The 21,935-nt window shown below is 38.6% G+C and overlaps 1 protein-coding gene across 1 annotated transcript in view; it reads left to right on the plus strand.

Annotated features, from left to right (window-relative positions):
• Positions 1-277: 277 nt before the first annotated feature.
• The window catches only part of LOC6045760, an 81,572-nt gene continuing 59,914 nt past the window's right edge, over positions 278-21,935 (plus strand). The window contains exons 1-3 of the mRNA XM_001863029.2: positions 278-413; positions 524-785; positions 14,725-14,921. Of these exons, the coding sequence (XP_001863064.2) occupies positions 399-413; positions 524-785; positions 14,725-14,921 (474 nt within the window). The 5' untranslated portion in view covers positions 278-398. The remainder of the gene's footprint in view (positions 414-523; positions 786-14,724; positions 14,922-21,935) is intronic.

A 21,935-nucleotide genomic window follows, 5' to 3' on the forward strand; every position in this document is an offset into this window, starting at 1 on the left:
CCCCCTCACTTCGTCTCACCATCCAGCTGCAGCTTTGTTGACAAACAAACGGAGCACGCGGTCACATGATGGCGGCATCGAGCCAGAATTAGGGGTGATCATTTGATTAAAAATGAAATTTTTTTCAAGAAAAATAATATTTTTCCGACCGAATAAAAAAAATTGCGAGCATGTTCAAACAATTATTCCTGATGTCGGAGAAGTGATAAAAAAGCAAAATTTTAATCCATAATTTTTCTACAAATTGAATTTTATCACTCCAAATGGGAACCCCTAGGTCTATCCACGACCGTTTCCAATGACCGTGAGAAGATGCCAGAAAATCCAGCTACGAGCTAAATCCACAATAAAAAAGTGATCAGGTATCATAAATAAATGAAGGTAAATGTCAGGAATCAATGCTCAATAAAAAGGTAATAACCAGTTTTTTTTTTTAAAGGTCCTATGAACTATTGTCTTCATTCAATATAAAAACTCTAGATATTTTGTCAGTAATAATACATATATTTTTTAAATATTTCAGTCGCATATGAGGTCTTCAGAATTAAGAACAATGGCATTAAGGCAAAAACATCAGATTGATAAACAACAGCAGTTGTTAGCAGCAAGAGAACAAAGGTTGCGATTTCTGAAAACACAAGAAGCAAATGAAACTGCTGTTACTGCTGAAGGAGAGCGGCTCCGACGGTTAAGAGAACGGGTTGAAGCGCAAGAATCTAAATTACGTCGACTAAGAGCATTGCGTGGCCAAGTTGATTTGCAAAAAACATATAACGTTTCACTAGGTATGTTTTTCTTTTTTTTTTATATATATACAGCAATTCCATTTGAAAAGAGCCTAAACCCAAAACTTTTTATGATATGATTTTTCGAAAAAAAAGGTTTTTGCGAAAAAATACGGAAATTGCCATTTTTCGAACCACCCTAGCACGATGTAGGTCACCCTAATGGCCAAACAAAAAAATACGGGTCTAATTATTTTGGCCAAGGAACCCCCAGAAAAATTTTGAGCCCGATCGGAGAACTTTTTTTTCGGTTTAGGCTCTTTTCAAATGGAAAAGCTCTGTATATATATATATATATGGGTCATTTCATGTGACACATTACTTTAAATCAACTCTTTCTGATCATGCTCAAATGTGCAATAATACAGAATTTCAGCAAAAAAATAAAGTTGTCCAAAGGAGGGCCGCTATTTTTCAGTTCCTTTGGGAGCGTTCTTTTAACAAATCCCGCAAAGCAGTTCAATTTTATGTGGGAAGTATTATTGGACATTTTTTTTAGATTAAAAAAACGTTAATTCTATATTAAAACCAATTTCATATTATACTACAGTCAGGGGTGCTCAAAACTTGCGAGTTAAATAAAACAAAACCTATTTAAAAATATGTTATTTCAATCTATTAAATATAGAGCAATTCTCTACGAAATTGGTTTTTTTTTCTTCAATTTTAATTTTTGTATTTTTTTATCCGACTGAAACTTTTTTGGTGTCTTCGGTATGCCCAAAGAAGCCATTTTGCATCATTAGTTTGTCCATATAATTTTCCATACAAATTTGGCAGCTGTCCATACAAAAATGATGTATAAAAATTCAAAAATCTGTATCTCTTGAAGAAATTTTTTGATCGATTTGGTGTCTTCGGCAAAGTTGTGGTATGGATACGGACTACACTGGAAAAAAATGATACACGGTAAAAAAAATTGTTGATTTTTTTATTTAACATTTTATCACTAAAACTTGATTTGCAAAAAAACACTATTTTTATTTTTTGATATGTTTTAGAGGACATAAAATGCCAACTTTTCAGAAATTTCCAGGTTATGCAAAAAACATTGACCGAGTTATGATTTTTTTAATCAATACTGATTTTTAAAAAAATTGAAATTTTGGTCGCAAAAATTTTTCAACTTCATTTTTCGATGTAAAATTGAATTTGCAATCAAAAAGTACTTTAGTGAGATTTTGATAAAGTGCACCGTTTTCAAGTTATAGCCATTTTTATGTAACTTTTTTGAAAATAGTCGCAGTTTTTCATTTTTTAAAATTAGTGCACATGTTTGCCCATTTTTGAAAAAAATATTTTTTTAAAGCTGAGACAATTCTCTATATTTTGCTTCTTCGGACTTTGTTGATGCGACCTTTAGTTGCTGAGATATTGCAATGCAAAGGTTTAAAAACAGGAAAATTGATGTTTTCTAAGTCTCACCCAAACAGCCCACCATTTTTCAATGTTGATATCTCAGCAACTAATGGTCCGATTTTCAATGTTGAAATATGAAACATTTGTGAATGTCAGAAATCGATCTATGGGTGTGAATTTGATGGATAATTCCATGAAGTCCAGCCAGAAAAGGCTGATGACGGCGAGCTCGGGTTTCAAAAGGTCAATCCAGATTTTATATTTTCTTGAGCACTCGGTCATTTTTTTGAGGCCATATAGCAACCCAGCCCAAGATTGTGACCAAAATTCTTGATATTTCGTGTCTCCTCCTGAAGCTGGGAACAAACTGAAAATTATCTCATGACCTAACGAAAACAGTTCGGATGCTAGTTTGAACCCCTGATGCACCGGAGCACATGATTTTAATCACTGATTAAACATAATTATCTCAATTCATCATAAATCCACGTAGAACTCCACGATTTTCTCAACGACTCAAGCAAAACCAAGCAATCAAAACAAAAAAGCTAACACACTGATTCAAAACAGCCCAAACATGCTTGACAGTTATTTCGCGACAGAAAAACTTCGCGAGAGTGAAACTCGCTCAATTCGGTTTAGTGCCGCGGCGACAATATGTCCTAATTGTTTGCTGACATCAATAAAATATCATTTTCAAAATTTTAAAAGAGTTCATCCGATTTGCTCCCGACATGCTTGCACCCCAACTTTCGCACCACGGGTAGCAGAGCTAAAACTAAATTAGCATTCGAGTTCATTCAGCGAAGAAAAAGTTCATCGGGGATCCGTCGAGTAGCCAAGATAGGTACTCGAGAAGTCCCCGAGCTGCGGGTGGCAAATTTTTTCAGCGATTTTTTGAATTATTATTTGTATTTGCTTGTTGTTGTTTTTGTCATCAAAAATTGCATAGTTGCAAAAAGCGCATTTGAACAAGAAAATCCAAAAGAAATAAAATTTAAGTTTCAGTAAATAAATGAAGACGCTAGTGAAGATGCTTTTAACTTGAATATCAAATTTGAGTAAATATTAAAGTAATCAGGAGTTTGGTTCAAAACGACTTAAATTTAAATTAAAAAATTGTGTTTCTTTGTAATATTTTTTTTAATAAACACTATTAAATTACCTACATTTAATATAAGTTATCATTTTTGAATTATGTTTTAAAATTCAAATAGGGGTAGGCAGTTGCAAAGTAACCGCCGACCTTACAAGTCGCATTCTCAATGCCAGTCCGCAGTTTGTGTGCGCGTCGCCGCTTTTTTTTAAAATGTGCACCGTAGACAAAAACAGTGTAAAAAAAGTAAATCTTTCCCAGTTCCTGAGGGGAACACCCGTGAAGAGTATCGGGGCCGGCATTTACAAAGCGGATTCAGTGGCAGTTTTTCACTCAACTAATGTTAACATGTTTAGGTTAATGTTAACATTCCATAGGTCGCCTCCCTAAGGTGTCGTGATAAGGTCCAGTTTGTGACGATACACTACCTTCCCTTTACTAAGCAATTGATTCCAGAAGGGAAAAGATCACCAGTTGTGTTGGTCCGAGCCGGGATTTGAACCCCGATCTACCGCTTACGAGGCGGAAGCGTTACCACTAGGCTACGTGGCTCGGTCAACGCACAAAAACAGTGTGGTTCTGGATTTTTGTCAACTCCAAAACCAACCAAGCCCAAAGCTTGTAAAAAAAATTCTCGCAGACCTTCAAGTAAACCAAGAAAACTTGCGAGCATTGCTATTATGCAATAGAAGAAAAATAGCCGTGTTGCAGTTCGCCGACTCAGCAATGGCCTCGTCCATCATCGACAAAACTCTGGTATATCAGGGTTGCAAAATCCCGATTTACTTGGACAACAACGCTACGGAAGTTCGTGTGCTTGACCTACCTCTAGGCATAAGCAATGATGACGTAGTCAAAGTGATGAGTAAATACGGCGAAGTTTTGACCATCACCAACGACCGCTGGATTAACTTCTTCCCAGGGATCTCAAATGGAGTTCGGACCTTGCGGATGTTGCTGAAACAGCCAACGCCGAAATCAATCACTGTAAACAATGCTGCTGCAGCAGTGACGATTATAGGCAAAAAATCGCTTTGCAAACTCAAAGCAAAGAACAAAAAATGTGCGGATTCGAGTAAAAAGGTGAACCAAAAAAGCAGTAAACAACCGATTGAACCCGAGCTAACCACCAGACCAGCGAGGCTTAGTTGTCTAGAAGGATTAAGAATGCTATAAGAATCCAAGAAACTTATTTGGAATCTGTGTGAACCTAAGAACAGGAAATGCAATATTGAATGCAAGTTGAATTCAAGTCACTTACTGGTTGCATAATTGTTAGGCGAATATTGAACTTTCAACACGACCAGAATTCACCACAAAAAGCTTGGTGAACTGAATTGAAAAGCTTCCAAAATGAATCCAAGAACATACGAAGACTATAAATAGATTTGACCGGCCGCATCACTTACCATGGTGAATCCTGGCTTCACATCCATCTTACTAACACCCTCAAACCTCACGTGATACTTTGTCGAAGACGCAGCCGATTTAGAGGTCTTCATCACTCAAGTATCGGACTAAAATCTTATCCACTTCCCCGTGTCTTACCACTGGTCGTGGCCGGCACTGTGATTGGCTAGGGACATTTGAAAGTTGCGAAGTGGTGATGATTGGTTCCTACTCTTCATCTGTGGTCCACGGAGCAATTCTTGGAGGTCCTGGTCAATAACAGAGTAGCAACTACGGGTAGACACCAATGCTATGCTATGCTAATATTTTTTTTAATAAACATTATTAAATTACCTACATTTAATATAAGTTAACATTTTTGAATTATGTTTTAAAATTCAAAAAGCCGGGACCGTGGTGTAGGGGTAAGCGTGGTTGCCTCTCACCCAGTCGGCCTGGGTTCGATTATAGACGGTCCCGGTGGCATTTTTCGAGACGAAATTTGTCTGATCACGCCTTTCGTCGGAAGGGAAAAGCATGCACATCACCCTTGTGAGCAAAAGCATGTAATATTGTATGAGAAAACGTGTACACAAAAAGCATGTACAAAAGAAAAATAAATTAATTTTGCACACCCCAAAAATAACCATCAATCTGTTGACAATCATATCCAGATTACCAAGTCCGCGCCCCAACCATCTCGGCTATCTCGCCGCTGTGAAATTCGCTGGAACAACACCGATGTAGCTGTGCGTTCCCCATACATCGTATACAGTTAATTCAGTATTTGACGTACGGGAAACCTACTGCTACATCGGCGTTGTACACAAGTTTTACAAGACGGTGAGATAGCCGAGACGGTTGGGGCGCGGACTTGGTAATCTGGATATGACTGTCAACAGATTGATGGTTATTTTTGGGGTGTGCAATATTAATTTATTTTTCTTTTGTACATGCTTTTTGTGTACACGTTTTCGTATACAATATTACATGCTTTTGCTCACAAAGGTGATGTGCATGCTTTTGCATGCGATTTTACCTTCGGATTTTTTGCTGTGTACCTACGTTTTTCTTATTTTCTAATATTTTTTATTAATTTCATTTAAAAATATATTGAATAGTTGCACATACCATAAAACTGGATGACATTGATAGCCGTGAGGTGACTATGATAGGTTAATGATTCTATTGTAAAATTTAAAATACGAATTAAATGCAAACGGAATGGTATGAAACCATGTTGACCTTGGTAGATACCAAGTACTTTATGAAGCTGTTTTCGACAAATTTTGAAAAGTTTTAAAGGTTAGTAAACTATAATTAAATAAATAGCATTATTTTATTACTTTGAAAATGTAATGTTTTTGTCATTGAAAATAAGTTTGAATTGGAAAACAGACTGCATTATCAGATTTTATTCAACAATTTTACTCTTAAAATAGTTCAAATTGTTTTTGAAACAAAATTCAAAAATATCTTTAAGGGTGCACAGCAACGAAGGAAGTTTTTGTCTTCTTATACCAAAATTGTCAAACTTACGGACCCAATCCTGCAACTACGGAATTGTAAAATTAATGAAACTTTGCTGTAAATTACTTGGTACACAGTACTTTAGGGAATGAATAAAAAAATATTTCGATAGTACTCGTAGTTTTGAAGATACTAAAATGTCTGTAACAAAAATCTGGGTGCAAAAGCTCTGGTTGATGTGCACCGTTAAATTTATTAGCATTTTCAGTACCACAAGTTGTATAGTAAATCACTATCAAAATAACCCCGGTTTTTAAAATAACAATTTATCAAAACGCTTTATGAAATTCTTTTTTTTTGTGAAAACTACATACAGTCATCCCACATATTCGGAACACCCACAAATTCGGAACACTTGCAGCTTTTCTGTCAACCCTACTATTTTTAGGACCTTTATTTGGACATTATCTTGCTATTTCACTTGTAAAAGTAGAACTCTTTAAACTTTTTTTTTCAAGACTATTTTATCCAGAACAGCAAAACATTGCTGTTCCATAATTGTGGGATGTTACTGTGCCTCCCACAATTGAATTCAACTGATGTTTTCACTAAAAAAGATATCAGAACATCACTGAGCTTGAGTTTTATTGGTTTCAGAGTGTGAAATCATTATTTTGTTACAAAAATGTACTCCTGGAGAGAAAAAGAAGGTTTATTTACATCGTAAGAAAAAAGTGTTCCGAATTTGTGGATTTCAAGGGTCAATGTTTGTCTTAAAAAACTTGATATAAAACGTAAAACTGTACAGCCGGTCTATACATCAATCGAAAGATCGCAAGAAAAGCTTTCACATGAAGGTAAAAGTAAATCATTATGTTCAATTATCGATTTTCTATGATTTGTTGAACATTGGCCGATCGCACTGTGGCAGTGCGTGGCCGAATGGTTACGCTGTCCGCTTTGTAAGCGGATGATTCTGGGTTCGATGCCCATCTGCTCCAACCTTCCATCGGATGAGGAAGTAAAATGTCGGTCCCGGCCTTGGTTGTTAGGCCGTTAGGTCATTCCAGGTGTAGGAGTCGTCTCCATGCCATAAGTACAAACAACACACCAAACCAAGCCTACTCCGGTGGAATCGCTGGCGGCGGTTGGACTCGCAATCCGAAGGTCGTCAGTTCAAACACTGGGGTGGAAGGTTCCTTGGAGTAGAAAGAGGTTTGGGTGCTCTCCCCATTCAAGTCTTCGGACTCCTAGGTTCGAGCAGAAACTTGCAATAGAGACCACAAAAGACCCGGGGGTCGTTAATGTGGATGGTTTGATTTTTTTTTTGCCGATCTGTAAACTGTTCCAAATATGAGGGATGGCTGCGTTGCGTAATAAAAGATTTTTGAAAATGTGTGATTGTTAAAATACTGGTGAATGTGTTTAATACAGTCATCCCACCTATTCGGAACACCCACAAATTCGGAACACTTTTGTGATAATTTGTCAATAGCATGCCAAATGCAGCTTTTCTCTCGACCCCACTATTTTTAGGACCTTTATTTGGACATTTTCTTGCTATTTCACTTGTAAAAGTAGTACTTTTTGGACAAAAAAAACTTCATTTCAAGTCTATTTTATCCTGAGCAGCAAAAAAACTTCATTTCAAGTCTATTTTATCCTGAGCAGCAAAACACTGCCTCCAAATTGCCTGTTCCATGATTGCGGGATGTTATTGTGCCTCCCACAGTTGTGGAACACTTGAATTTAACTGATATTTTCACAAAAAAAGTTATCAGACCATGGATAAAACATCACTAAGCTTGAGTTTCATTGGTTGCAGTGTGTGAAGTCATTATTTTGTTACAAATATGTACTTCTGGAGATATCCAATGTTTGTTCACATCCGTAAGAAAAAAGTGTTCCGAATTTGTGGATTTCAAGGGTCAAAGTTTTTCTTCAAAAACTTGATATAACAGTTAAAATTTGCAGTTGTTCGATACAGCATTCGAAAGATCGCAAGAAAAGCTTTCAAATGAAGGCAAAAGCGAATCATTGAGTTCAATTATCGATTTGCTATGATTTTTGAACATTGGCCAATCTGTAAACTGTTGGGATGATTGTACAATCCAAAAAAATGGATCAACTGCTCGTAATTTCAAGTTTGTTTTTAACTATTGTTTTTATGTAATAAAATTGTTATATGTTAAAAATAATTTTAATAATTCATGAAAAAATCAAACCTTATCTGTATCATTTTTAGTCCTTTCTGATTTACTTTTCAATATCTTGCTTTGAAATTTGACTTAAATGTAAAAACACATTTCATAAATAGTGTTTGGATATTTTTTATTTCAAGCTGACCAATATTCTCATGCAACATTTTTAATCTCGGGAAAATGCTATTTATTTCACTTTGAGACTTTGACAGTTGGAACTGTTTTGCAAATTCAGAGACAGCAGGTAACCTTCTAATAAAACTCAAACGATAAAACAATAGCTGGCCGAAAAGGAAGATGAACATTGACCCAAACGCACTTAATTGAAGAATGTGGTTTGGTTTTGGTTTTGGCAATAATTTATCAAAATTCTGTTTTGTCAAAAAAAAAACAATGCAACGTTTTTAACTCTTGTGAACACTGGACATCGTCCGGGAAGAATCCCCAGCACCGGAGTAGCCGCGGCCGCCGGTCCACATCCAGTCTGATTCGTAAACAGACATTTCCAAGAGTCCACATCCAGTCTGATTCGTAGACAGACATTTCCAAGAGTCCACATCCAGTCTGATTCGTAAACGAACATTTTCTTGATGCAATGCATCCCGGTCCACATCCAGTCTGATTCGTAAACAGTCATTTCCTAAAGGCCTTTCCAGTTCGATTCGTAAACGAACATTTCCTTGATTCCTTTCCCCGGCCACATTCAGTCTGATTCGTAAACAGACATTTCCAAGAGGCCTTTCCAGTTCGATTCGTAAACGAACATTTCCTTGATTCCTTTCCCCGGCCACATTCAGTCTGATTCGTAAATAGACATTTCCAAGAGGCCTTTCCAGTTCGATTCGTAAACGAACATTTCCTACGGTCAGTCTGAAGCTTCAACAAGAATCAAAGAAGTGCATGGACCACGCGTACCGGTGGTAGCGAAGCATGTTAGTATTCGGACATAGGCGAACCTGCCGCACACTCGCTCGATACCGCGATTTAGGCCGTGAAACCTCAATCTTCTGTTAGCCCGTGTGCACAACCAAGTGACGAGTACGCGCCGAGGCCACCTAAGTACAAGGCTGTATATCATAGGTACTCGCGATCTTGCTTTGCATTAGTGTGAGTGCATAACTCCGTGCCACTAAAACCAAAACAATAACAAATGAACAATGGACCGTGCCAGGAAAACCAAAACATAAACAATGTCAGTGTCAGTGGAGTGAGAGAGTCAGAGATAACGATTTTGACAACCGCACTACTACACACTCAATCGCGAGTACCTTAGGTAGAAAGCCATGACCTATGTAGGCGAAGACCACGGGTATGAATCTTCAAGCAATTTCAATATGGCGACTTGTATCAGAAGAAAGTGAGGCATTTTCGCTAGTTCTCACTGTTCTGTGTTCTGCGTGCACGTCCGCAAACATCGACCACACACATTCTAACACAAAGCACCACCAAGAGGCAAAAGGTGATTACGAATATTTTTGGCAATTTTGTTAAAAAATGTGCGGTTTTGCAAAAACAAATAACAAAACCAACTTTTAAGTGTAGTTTGACTGTCAAACTTGTAATTCGTTGCTGATTTGTTCGAAAATTTGCTAAAAATAATAAAAAAATTTGCAGCACCCCATTTGGACGGACATTTTTGTTGTCACCTTCTGGTTCCTTGGATTAGCCATGGATAATTTCACAGTGTAATAAACAGGGCAGCTACCACCACGTGGCGCCACTGTTTCGAATGAGAAAATGATACAGGTTTTTCAGACGAGTTTCAATCCCGTGCGAAGACGCTGGTGTGCTCAACGGATGACACTGACAGTACATGCCCGAATAACAGTCTCTTTCGTTCAACTCAACTGATCGAGACGACCTGCTATACCAAGCGTGAATGCACGAACCACGTGAACCAGTGATAGCGAAGCGTGTATGCGGACATAGGCGAACCTGCCGCACGCTCGCCCTGCATCCTCTTGGTACGTTCGTTTGATGGCTAGTTCCACACTGAGTGCCGCACTCAGAGCTGTCAAAGTGTTTCTTTGAAGAAACTCGCACTAGTTCCGCACGAGTTTCGCCGCCATCTTGGAACTGAAACTCTAGTGCCGCACTCGATATTTTTTTCAGTTTCATGCTAGTTCCACGTACACTGACAAGTAACGTTCGATTGAACCAAAACTGGCACCGACTAGTGCGGCACTCAGTGCCGCACCGGCTCTTCAAACGAACGTACCATCTGTTTGCACTTGTGCACACCCGAGTGATGAGTACGTGCCGCTACCGAAGTAGGCGACGACACTGGTGCACTCAACGGATGACATTGGAAGTACATGCTCGGAGAACTACACATTACGCTAAAGTGTTTGTTTTTAAATTCCATAACATCAAAGACTCGCCTTGCCGCAGTTTTCACCAAGTTTGCACCAATGAAATTTCCAGCTCACTTTCAGACCAGAAACTTTGTAAGCTTTACAATTTTTCAAATGTTACAAAATTTCACTCTTCCATTTCTTTTAATAACATTTAAACGCTCCCGGCTTACCAAAGGTTAACGATGCTCACCCTGGTCAGTCAAGGGTTAACAAATAACCTCCACCAGCTCCTCTTCCTCCTTGTCAAGCAAAACACACAATCCATCCGCGTGCTGGGGATTTTCCAGGACTTGATGCAGGCTTTAAAACTTACCGGCAGTGTTCCGGAAGTTATTCCTCCTGGCAGAATCGATAAATGTGAACACTGGACATCGTCCGGGAAGAATCCCCAGCACCGGAGTAGCCGCGGCCGCTGTTGCGGAGAGAATGCGCTCGCTGACTGAGCGTCGGTCCAACAGCCAAACTGTCATTTGGGCTCTATTTACAGCGGTACACTGGGGTCCTATACAACAAGGTTGGCACAATACTCACAACTCTGTATGCTGTATTGAATTCCATTTTTGATAATAATTTAAGCAAAACAATGTCATTGGGTAAATTTGGATTTGCAAACACACAGTCGATCCAGCTCACGTCAGCGAAGGTTTACATTTAGAATGAGTAGGATAGCTTGCTTGTTTTCAAATCCATATTGGTTCATTCAAAATGTTTTGCTTGAATTTTGCTTTTTACGCAATTCAAAAGACCTTTTCAAATGTCAAATTCTCGCTTACTTTTTCAAAAGGGTTTCTATGTACATAGGAAACACATGGGGCATTCGTTGTTTTGAAAAAGTTATCTAGAATTAATCAAACACTGCTTCAACGCGACATAAACAAACTAATTAACACCCCAGATTGCCAAAAGTCATTTTTCATGCGTAAACTTGCAGCACAGGAGGGTAAATATCTCTGAACTCGAAGAATTGAAATTGAAAAATCAAGCATCTTTCCTAATGTAAGCGGTAAACGCACTTCGGAAGGAATCGGTCAAGAAAAATTTCAAATGGGCAGCAGCGGCAGCGAAAGCAAGCCAGATAGGGTGAGGAAAAGCCCCAAGAAATCGTTTCCTCTCCTTTGTTCTGCTGTTCGTAAAGCTTGTTTCTTGACCCCTATCCTTCCGATCAGCGTACTAGCCTGTAAACATTTACTGACGTTTACAAACTCACATTGACCCAATTATATTGTTTTGCTTGAAAACCCCATCCGACAGATGATTTGCTCCCGTTAGATCCCGGGGGGATGCTAAAGGCAGCCATCTTGACGGTTGAGATTGATTTTGCGCGCAAACTGCGCACAGTAAAAACAAAAATATTTTTTATTTATAATAAAAAAATAACGTTCATTCTAAATTAGAATATTAAAAGTTAAATTACACAGTAGTTAAGTTAAACATTTCATGAGCATGAGAGAGATCAGCCATGATTGCCCCTCCGTTGCTGAACAGAACCGTAATATCCTTTCAGCACTACTGATCATAGGCTTCGACGATCTAGTGGTGTTTCCCTTATCAACAGCATTTATGAATGCGCTGAAAAGACAAAACACCATGATTGCTAAAGCTAGATCAGTTGCGAATATGTAACAGTCATTGGCAACCAACGACACCCGCCATGTCAGTAGATCTCAATTGTATGGGACGGGAATGTTAGTTAGCGCACCACCACAGAAGATGATGATGCGACCCAAAATCAAAAAGTATGTTGAAAGGTATTATATATTATTCTCAGGGCAAGCAATCGGATGAGACATTTCCCGTTTATCGGTTGTTAAATTTTAAATGAAATGGTTTAGTCTTAGACAGCCGGCTGTGGAAAGATAGAACCAAAATCATTTGTAATTAAAGAATGAAGGATTGAACAGTGCAATTTATAACTTGAGATGATTTTACGAGTTTTAAATGATTGATGTTTAGTGAGGTACTGATTAACGTTGCGAACGACAAGTTACAATATTTATCAAGTTGAAATGGTATGATAGGGTTTTGTTGTTGTTGCACACCGACGACGGTCGCGAAACATCTAGCGACCCGACGAAAAGGCATCGCAAATCGGACTGGCTAGCTATACATTTCATGTGATAAAAGTTCAACATTAAATGAGGTCATCAGCCAGATCCCAACTATAGTAGTTTATTTTAGACATAAATTGAAAAAAATCATGGCAAATATATACACTTGGCCTGGCCCCATTTCCAATGCTCTTTCGGGCAACCGCATTTAATTTTAGATTAGAGCAATTTTTTACCCGGGCTAATACAAGGGTGCTCAAAACTGGTATAACCTCGGGTATAACTTAAAAAAACACTTTTAAATCAATTTTGAGAAAGATATATCTTTGCCACGAGCAAGAGAGCACCATACTTTCTTAGAGAAAGTTTTAGCGTTCAAGGTACTGTGTCATGTTTTCAATTGGTAGAAAAGAAAATAAAAAATGTTTTCCCATACAAAATTTAAATGTGCTCGAGTGATTTGGGGCACCCCAAACCACAAGTTACAAAAAGAGTGGAATAGGGACAACCCCCGGGCATCCGAGCCCCCTGAATGAGATCACATAAGAGCAGTTCTCTACTAAATAGGTCAAAAAAATCAAACCATCCACATTAACGACCCCCGGGTCTTTTGTGGTCTCTATTGCAAGTTTCTGCTCGAACCTAGGAGTCCGAAGGCTTGAATGGGGAGAGCACCCAAACCTCTTTCTACTCCAAGGAACCTTCCACCCCAGTGTTTGAACTGACGACCTTTGGATTGCGAGTCCAATCGCCGCCAGCGATTCCACCGGAGTAGGCTTGGTTTGGTGTGTTGTTTGTACTTATGGCATGGAGACGACTCCTACACCTGGAATGACTTAACGGCCTAACAACCAAGGCCGGGACCGACATTTTACTTCCTCATCCGATGGAAGGTTGGAGCAGATGGGAATCGAACCCAGAATCATCCGCTTACAAAGCGGACAGCGTAACCATTCGGCCACGCACTGCTCCTAAATAGGTCTATATTCTTTAATTTTAATTTTTGTAATTTTTTATCCGGCTGAAACATTTTTGGTACCTTTGGTATGCCCAAAGAAGCCATTTTGCATCATTAGTTTTTTTGTGATTTTTAATTTAATTTTATGTCACTAAAACTTAATTTGCAAAAAAAAAATATTTTTGATTTTTTTTCATTTTCTGATATGTTTTAGGGAACATCATATGCCAACTTTTCAGAAATTTTCAGAACGGGCAAAAAATCTTCGACCGATACAATACAGATCAATACTATACAGATTTTTTTCAAAAAATCTAAATATTGGTCGCAAAAAATTTTCAACTCCATTTTTTTTAAATGTAAAATCGAATTTGCAATCAAAAAGTACTTGAGTGAAATTTTGATAAAATGCACCGATTTTAAGTTATAGCCATTTTCAGGTAACTTTTTTGAAAATAGTAGCAGTTATTCATTTTTTTTATTAGTGCCCATGTTTGTCCAAAAATGGCTTCTTTGGGCATACCGAAGGCACCAAAGAAGTTTCAGCCGGATTAAAAACTACAAAAAAAACGAATGACCAAAATCTCAGAGAATTGCTCATAAGGGGGCAACCCCCAGCCCCTCGGATGAACCCTGGACAACGCCGGAATATCAACGCTGAGACGGACAAAACGAGACGACAACGAGAGAACGACATCATCATGTGGACAACCGGTATATTATGTTTAGATTTTCTTTTCATTGTAATTTAAACCATGAAAGACACCGGAGGTAGCAAATTAAAAGGTGTAAGCTGGGTCTGCACCGATTGCTCCCAAACTTTAGGGGGTTGTTTTGGGGCCTTATTACGATCAGAAATAGTTGTTCTGATTGAATTGCACAATTTTTGAAGTTTTCCATACAAATGTCGAGTCACCCTAATACACAGCACGCATATCGTAAGCATGATCAGAAAAGGTCGATTTCAAATTTGTGTTTTTCGTTTACAGTTGGGGTGAAATGACCCATTTGTAACTATTCCACGCATATTTGAAACTTAATATTACAATATATCTGCATAGGCAACGATTTGGATTCTATACGGGCTTTGTTTAGTGAGAAGGAGAAAGAACTGACGCTCGCTGTCGCTAAAGTTGAGGCACTGACAAGGCAACTTGAAGAACTGAGGCGTAATCGAAGAGGAAATATTAATTACTTTTCAAGTTTTCCCAATCATTCAGCAGCCATAGAATTAGAAAATCTAAGAAGTGAACTAATGGTGAGTTGCTAAATAGAGCGTTTCCGTACTTTTTGCACGCTCTCGAAACTCTCTTTTATAGAAAAACAAAGAAAAACAAGTCGTTAGTCCAAATAATAAGTAATATTTATTTTAATTTGATGTATTCTCAAAGGCTGCTATAGGCAGCCTTGCTTATATTACATGAATAAGTTGGGTTTTTACTGCTCGTACACACAAAGAAAAAAATCTGTAAATTTAAAAAGGTAGTTTGTTGGATTAAAAGATCGCGTTGGTAAATATCCGTAGAAAGATCAAACTTTTTATTTAAAAAATTGGAAAGTTTTTGATATTACCATGCATTTATGGAACAAAATCGTTGTATCGGTAAAAGTGTTTTACTTTTAATTGGAAAAGAAAGCTTTTATGGCAAGAATAAACAACATTTGTCCTTGTTTTTATATTTATAAGTTTTAAACAGCATGTTAAAAAAATTGTTAATGTTTTTAACGTTTATGCTCAAGGTTGGCCAACATCCGAGTCCAAGCTGTACCGATTCTTACGGTACGCCACCGGTCGCTTCCGAGGACCCAAGGCTGGACGGATCCGGATGGACTTTCATCAGGACAGGCTTGGAGAAGTTGGCTGTTGATTCGGGAAGGGTGGTCAATGTTTCCCGGCTGGGAAGAGAAGTGCCTGAAAGGAGAGTTAAAGATCCTGGAAGCGCATCCGGATCTTGGGGTTGATGGGGTCCTCGGAACAGAATTCGATTTCGAGCACTTCATCCTCCTTCGAGAATGAAACAGATTTTACTGGCTCGCTGTCCAGGTTCATCGGCTGAAGCTGCGCCGTCGCGAGGTGAGCATTTATGGGCGGGTATACTATAGTTGCTAAAATAGATGGAAAGTAAGTGAAGTTGGCTAGCCACTGCACACAATATCATTACTCGCCGGCAGGGTTGTTAAAATATCAAAATATCAGCTCTCAGCAACTACAATTATCCCGTCTGAATATTCATTAGCCCGGGTCAAAAAAAATAAAATTGCTCAAATCAAAAAGTATATGAGATTGCCCGAAAGAGTACTCCAAATGGGGCCTCCAGCCCAAATTTCAGCCCATTTGGTTGAAAATTGGCTTGCCTTGAGCAGGAACAAGTTTAAATGGGAATTAACCCGTAAAACTTAAGCAATTGGGTACATTGCTCTGTACAAGTCTGTCGTTGAAATTTAACGACTTTTGCATACCATGGGGTCCAAGAGGATGGTCTGGGGAACAATTCCTCTGAAGGGTGCAAGATGATCCGAGGCCTCTAATCTTGCCTAGAAGCAGATTCATTCGGCGTCGCCGAAATTCTCATGGTCCCAGCAAATGTACAGGATAAATCAAAGCACACTAAGAAGGCTGCCTCGATCAGAGGACGCCACATGTCAATCAGCCACCGCATGGCAGGAGGGTATCTGGAAATTGGGTTTTAAATTTATATTTGACGTTTATAAAGTGTTTTTGCATAAATATCTGACTAAATAAAATTATATAACATTGACAAAACCACTTTTAAAGCCAAAATTGGAGAAACCCTCCTGCCACGCGGTGGCTGATTGACATGTGGCGTCCTCTGATCGAGGCTGCCTTCTTAGTGTGCTTTGATTTATCCCTGTACATTTTGCTGTGACCATGAAAATTTCGGCGACGCCGGAATGAATCTGCTTCTAGGCAAGATTAGAGGCCTCGGATCATCTTGCACCCTTCAGGGGAATTGTTCCCCAGACCATCCTCTTGGACCCCATGGTATGCAAAAGTCGTTAAATTTCAACGACAGACTTGTACAGAGCAATGTACCCAATTGCTTAAGTTTTACGGGTTAATTCCCATTTAAACTTGTTCCTGCTCAAGGCAAGCCAATTTTCAACCAAATGGGCTGAAATTTGGGCTGGAGGCCCCATTTGGAGTACTCTTTCGGGCAATCTCATATACTTTTTGATTTGAGCAATTTTATTTTTTTTTGACCCGGGCTAATATTCATGCCTCAAATACAACTGCTCTGCTCTCCTTATTGAAACTCTCAACGCCGAACATAGCCGAACACTTTTTCGTGTTTACACACTCACGATTGACATTTTCCTTTTCTCTCTCATTCTCGCATCCACGATCATCCTATCGTAACAGCGTTTAACCACCATAGCCGCCACAAACCAATTTTGCCAACGCAGTTTAACGGGAAGTCATGCGTGGTCGGCTCCTAATCGCCATCTCGCGTTCTCTCACTGCAGTTTTCGGAGAGCTTGAGAGACTCAGTGGTGGGAGCACTTAGTCAAGAAAAAGGAGAGGAGTGATAGAGAGAGAATAACATCGCTGGGAATCACGAGACACAAGAAGAGACATCACAAGCTATAGTGACGACCGCTATCTCGCCGCACCGGTGTTGTAAATTGCCGGCACCGAGTGCAACATCCGCTCTGACCACCTCCGATTATCCCGCTTCGTCGTCCTTCTCTTCGTCGCATCCTTCTCCTCACCGTGAAAATTAACTTTCTCGTACTTGCCCAAAAACCGGACGTTAATCTTCTTCAACGCAATCATGCAACGCTTTGGCAGCGCCATCTCCTCGATAATCTCATCCAAGTCCTCGCGGGAATTGACCTTCAACTACCAATCCCGGGCCAACACCACCGAATACAACCGGTGCGAATCCACATTCATACCGCCCATCCTACAAAAACAAACAAAATCAATCAAAAGCCCCACAAAACACCCATGCTTCCTCCTTACATAATCCAGTCGTGGAACAGCTGCAATTCCTGCAGGAAGCTGGCCTTGTCCTTTTCGAGCACTCGACCTCGTCCCGCACCCGCACCACCCTCCTTCGAAGGCGTTCCGCTGCTTCTGTTTCCGCGTCCGAGTCCTTGCTGCTGCCGCCGAAGACCAGAACCACCGGACCCACCAAAGTGTTTGTTTACATTTGGGACATGGGCGTACATGGTTACACGAGAACGACAAAATGAAAGAAATTATACTGCCGTATTAAAAATCAAGACTTTTAAATCAGTTAGTAAGGATATTTACCAGTGAAAGTTTTCATATTTTAAACAAGAAAAAACTCACTTCCAACCGAATTTTAATTTTAAATCAAAACTAAGATACTTATGTTATTACAGTAATATTTTTTTTTTTGTAAATAGGGACATTGTAATTGAATTTTCTTCAAAAAAATTACAGGTAAACTGACAAAAATGAAGAAAAGTTGCAATATTTTTTGCAGGTGGCCGAGGACCACAGAAAGAAATCTAGATTAAATTTTCAAAACAACCTATCCCTCATGGGTTTCCTATGCAGATAGGACCTTTTGAAAATTTAATCGAGAAATGTCCAGACAGCACAAAAAATAATAATTTTAGAGAGCATGAATAAAAATTTGCAGCAATAATTGTAAAATTGCCTGAATTTGTATTGATTTGTAATAAAGTATATTTTTGTTAAAGCAAACTACCTAATGTTACAAAAATTGTATTACCTGAAGATTTTTTTTTTTAAATAATAGAATTATTATTATGTTTATTTAGCATTTACGAACAACTGCTTGTAGTACTTGGAGAAACAAACAAACCCTGTTAACCTGACATTTGCTAAGCTGTATTTTCTTTAAATTATTGTTTTTTCAGTTTTTTTTTTTATTTTGACATAGTATAAGAATTTATATGTTAAATATATCTCAAATCAAACCTGCTATTTTAGTTGAAAATTATAATAAATATGCCAGGAACGCAGCGCAGCGGACGGCAAACGAAAACGACGACGACGACACAAGTCCAAGCAGAGTAACAGCGCGCGCGCTTGTAGGCAAACAGGCAGGCAGGCGAGCAAGCTCGTGAGAGAGTTTGAACCTGAGGGAGAGCACGTGCGTGTACGAATTGGAAATAAACATCGTTGTTAGGTAGCCCCTTACAGCTGGCCGCGCAAAAATGGTCAGCTTTGGGCGCTAATAACTTCGCGGGAAAAATCCTAAAAATATGGTGTCTTCGGGAAAGTTGTTCTAAATTTAATGAAGGTTCTACATCTTAGAAACGGTAAGAATCGGATGATTATGGCGCCTTCCACAGGTAAAAAGTAAAACAGTTGCTTTTCTCCATACATTTTGACGATTTTCCCATACAAACTTTAAGCGATTGGAGGGAGGGGTTCCCGTGGTCAGAATGAGCTCAAATTTGGAATTTAGCCTAGTGATGGGTCAATCTTTGATTTCAGGGGGTAGCCCCAAAAAAGTCCAGATTTGGACCACCCTATTGTTCACGCTGCCCACCAAATCGCATGTTTTAAGCTTCTCCGAATCAGTGTCTTGCGAACCTTCGTGGTGAACGGACACTAGAGCTGCGGTATTTTTTACTACCTAAGCTCAGAGTTATTTCAAACAAAATTCACAGTCTTTTAAAAGACTACCTGAGTTACTTTCCAAAATTCTAAACAGTCTTTTCAAGACTAACCCCACCTGAAATTTTGTTGTATTTTACAAACGAAGCCATCTTTTTAAGAGAACTTTGCTTGCAAAATGCGTCAAAACAAAGGTAAACGCAAATCTTCTGAAGATTTGGTCGTTACGTCGGTGAAGCGTTTGAACGCTAAATCGGCTAACGGAAACAGAAAAGAAAACAGCCTCATCCGAGGTCTGATTCTGATTCTGAAAGTGAGGTCAATCCTCCAATTCCATTGGCAAACAGTTTCGGTGTTTTATCCGAAACTGTTGTCAAGGATCCTTCTCCTCGTACTGAGCCTTCTGCCGTCGAGAAACGAGTAAAGGCTCCGCCAATTGTAGTGACTTCCGTCTCCGATTTGGCCAGCTTTCGAACGCAACTGAAGAATTGCAAGGAAACTTGCAATTTGAAGGTTTCGTTCCAGCTTGGTCGAAGAGGAGAATGTCGCTTGTTGACGGAATCTTTACAAGATCACCAAACTTTTGTTGGTTATTTGAAAACCACAAACACAATTTCTACACGTATGAGACCAAGAATGCTCGTCCATTCAAGGCGGTCCTGAAAGGTCTCTCCAACGACTTGTCGGTGGATGAGATCAAAAACGAACTTAAGGTGTTGCTTGGCTTTGCCCCATCCCAAGTAATACCAATGAAGAAAAAATCAAACGGGAATATTTCTCGCTTTGGTTTGACTTCACAATTTTATCTGATTCATTTCAACAGAAATGAAATCAACAATTTGAAACTTTTGGACAAAGTACTGTTTTTGTTCCATGTACGGGTAGAGTGGGAGCATTTTAAGAAACATGGCGGTAATGGCCAGAATCTGGCTCGAACAATACCCCTACCATGGAAAAGTTAGGTAACAGCAATGGTATTTCTTATGCCAACGTCGTTTCGGGTTCGGGTTCATCCACGAATTTTAAATCCTCTACCAATCTTCAAATTGGGCAGGTACCTCAAATTTCATTTGAAAATTTTTCTGCTGGCAACGCTTTGGGATCTTCTGATCTCGGCGATGTTACGTTTGAAAAATGACTTTTTGCAAAACTCACTGTTTGGTTTGATTCAAACAATGAGTAATGCTACATCCATGATGGAAGCTATCCAGATTGGATTAAAATTTGCGAATGATGTTGTTCTTACCCTGAAGTTTAATCATGGATCTAAGTAATTCCATCAATATTATGAATTTTAATGCTCGCTCTTTAAAAGCGAAAGAAAATGAATTTTTCAACTTTTACGAGTTCATAACGTGCATGTTGCTGTTATAACCGAAACATTTTTAAAAACTGGCACTTATTTGAAAAGTGATCCAGATTATAAAGTTATAACCAATAACAGAATGAATCGAAATGGCGGTGGAGTTGCAATAGTTATCCACCGTAGTATGACTTATAGTACGTTACGTGACTTTAAGTTAAAAGTTATTGAAAGTTTGGGCATTGAGCTTGAAACTTCTTTTGGTAAAATTATGATTGCAGCTGCATATTTGCCTTTCCAATGCACTGGGGGAAAATAAAAATTATTTCAAAGGGGATTTGAATAAACTTACTCGGCATAGATCTCGATTTTTGATCATCGGTGATTTTAATGCCAAACACCAATCTTGGAATAATTCAAAAGTAAATTCCAATGGTAAAATTCTATTCAGAGATTGCACTTCTGGTCTTTATTCGGTTTTATATCCGAATGGGCCAACTTGCTTTTCTTCTGTTAGAAATCCATCAACAATTGATTTGGTTTTGACAAATCAAAGTCAGTATTGTGGTCCTTTAGTGACTCATGCTGATTTTGATTCTGATCATCTTCCAGTAACTTTTTCACTTTCTCATGAAGCAGTTACCAGACCCAATAGTTCTGTGTTTAATTATCACAAAGCTAATTGGGACAGGTATCAGCATCATATTGAGAATAATTTAAATCATGATTTTGTTTTAGAAACCAAAGCTGATATTGATTCAGCCTTGGAATCTATAACTAATGCAATTTTGGATGCTAGGAATATTGCTATTCCTAAAGTCCAAGTCAAATTTGATTCTCCCATTATTGATGACGATCTTCAGCTTCTGATTCGTCTGAGAAATGACAGTATCAACGTTCTCGTGATCCTGCACTGAAGCGAATTCAAAAAGATTTGCAATAGGTTATTGACCACAGATTCACTCTCCTGCGAAATGAAAAGTTCGCAAGAGATGTCGAACAAATTAAACCTTATTCCAAACCTTTTTGGAAACTTTCAAAGGTTCTTAAGAAACCTCAAAAACCAATCCCTTCTTTAAAAGATGGTGATAATATTCTATTAACTAATGGGGAGAAAGCTCAAAACTTGCTCAGCAGTTTGAGAGTGCCCATAATTTCAACTTAAATGTTTTGAGTCCTATTGAAGATCAAATTTCAATAGAATTTCAGAATATTGTTGAACAAGAATTTTCATCAGATGAAGTTTTTAATACGGATCTGAATGAAATAAAATCTATTATCAAAAATTTAAAAATATGAAAGCCCCTGGTGAGGATGGCATTTTTACATTTTAATTAAAAATTACCAGAAGCAACTTTAAGTAGCTTGGTCAAAATTTGCAACAAATG

The sequence above is a fragment of the Culex quinquefasciatus genome, chromosome 3, assembly GCF_015732765.1.
Source record: "Culex quinquefasciatus strain JHB chromosome 3, VPISU_Cqui_1.0_pri_paternal, whole genome shotgun sequence".
Taxonomy (NCBI): domain Eukaryota; kingdom Metazoa; phylum Arthropoda; class Insecta; order Diptera; family Culicidae; genus Culex; species Culex quinquefasciatus.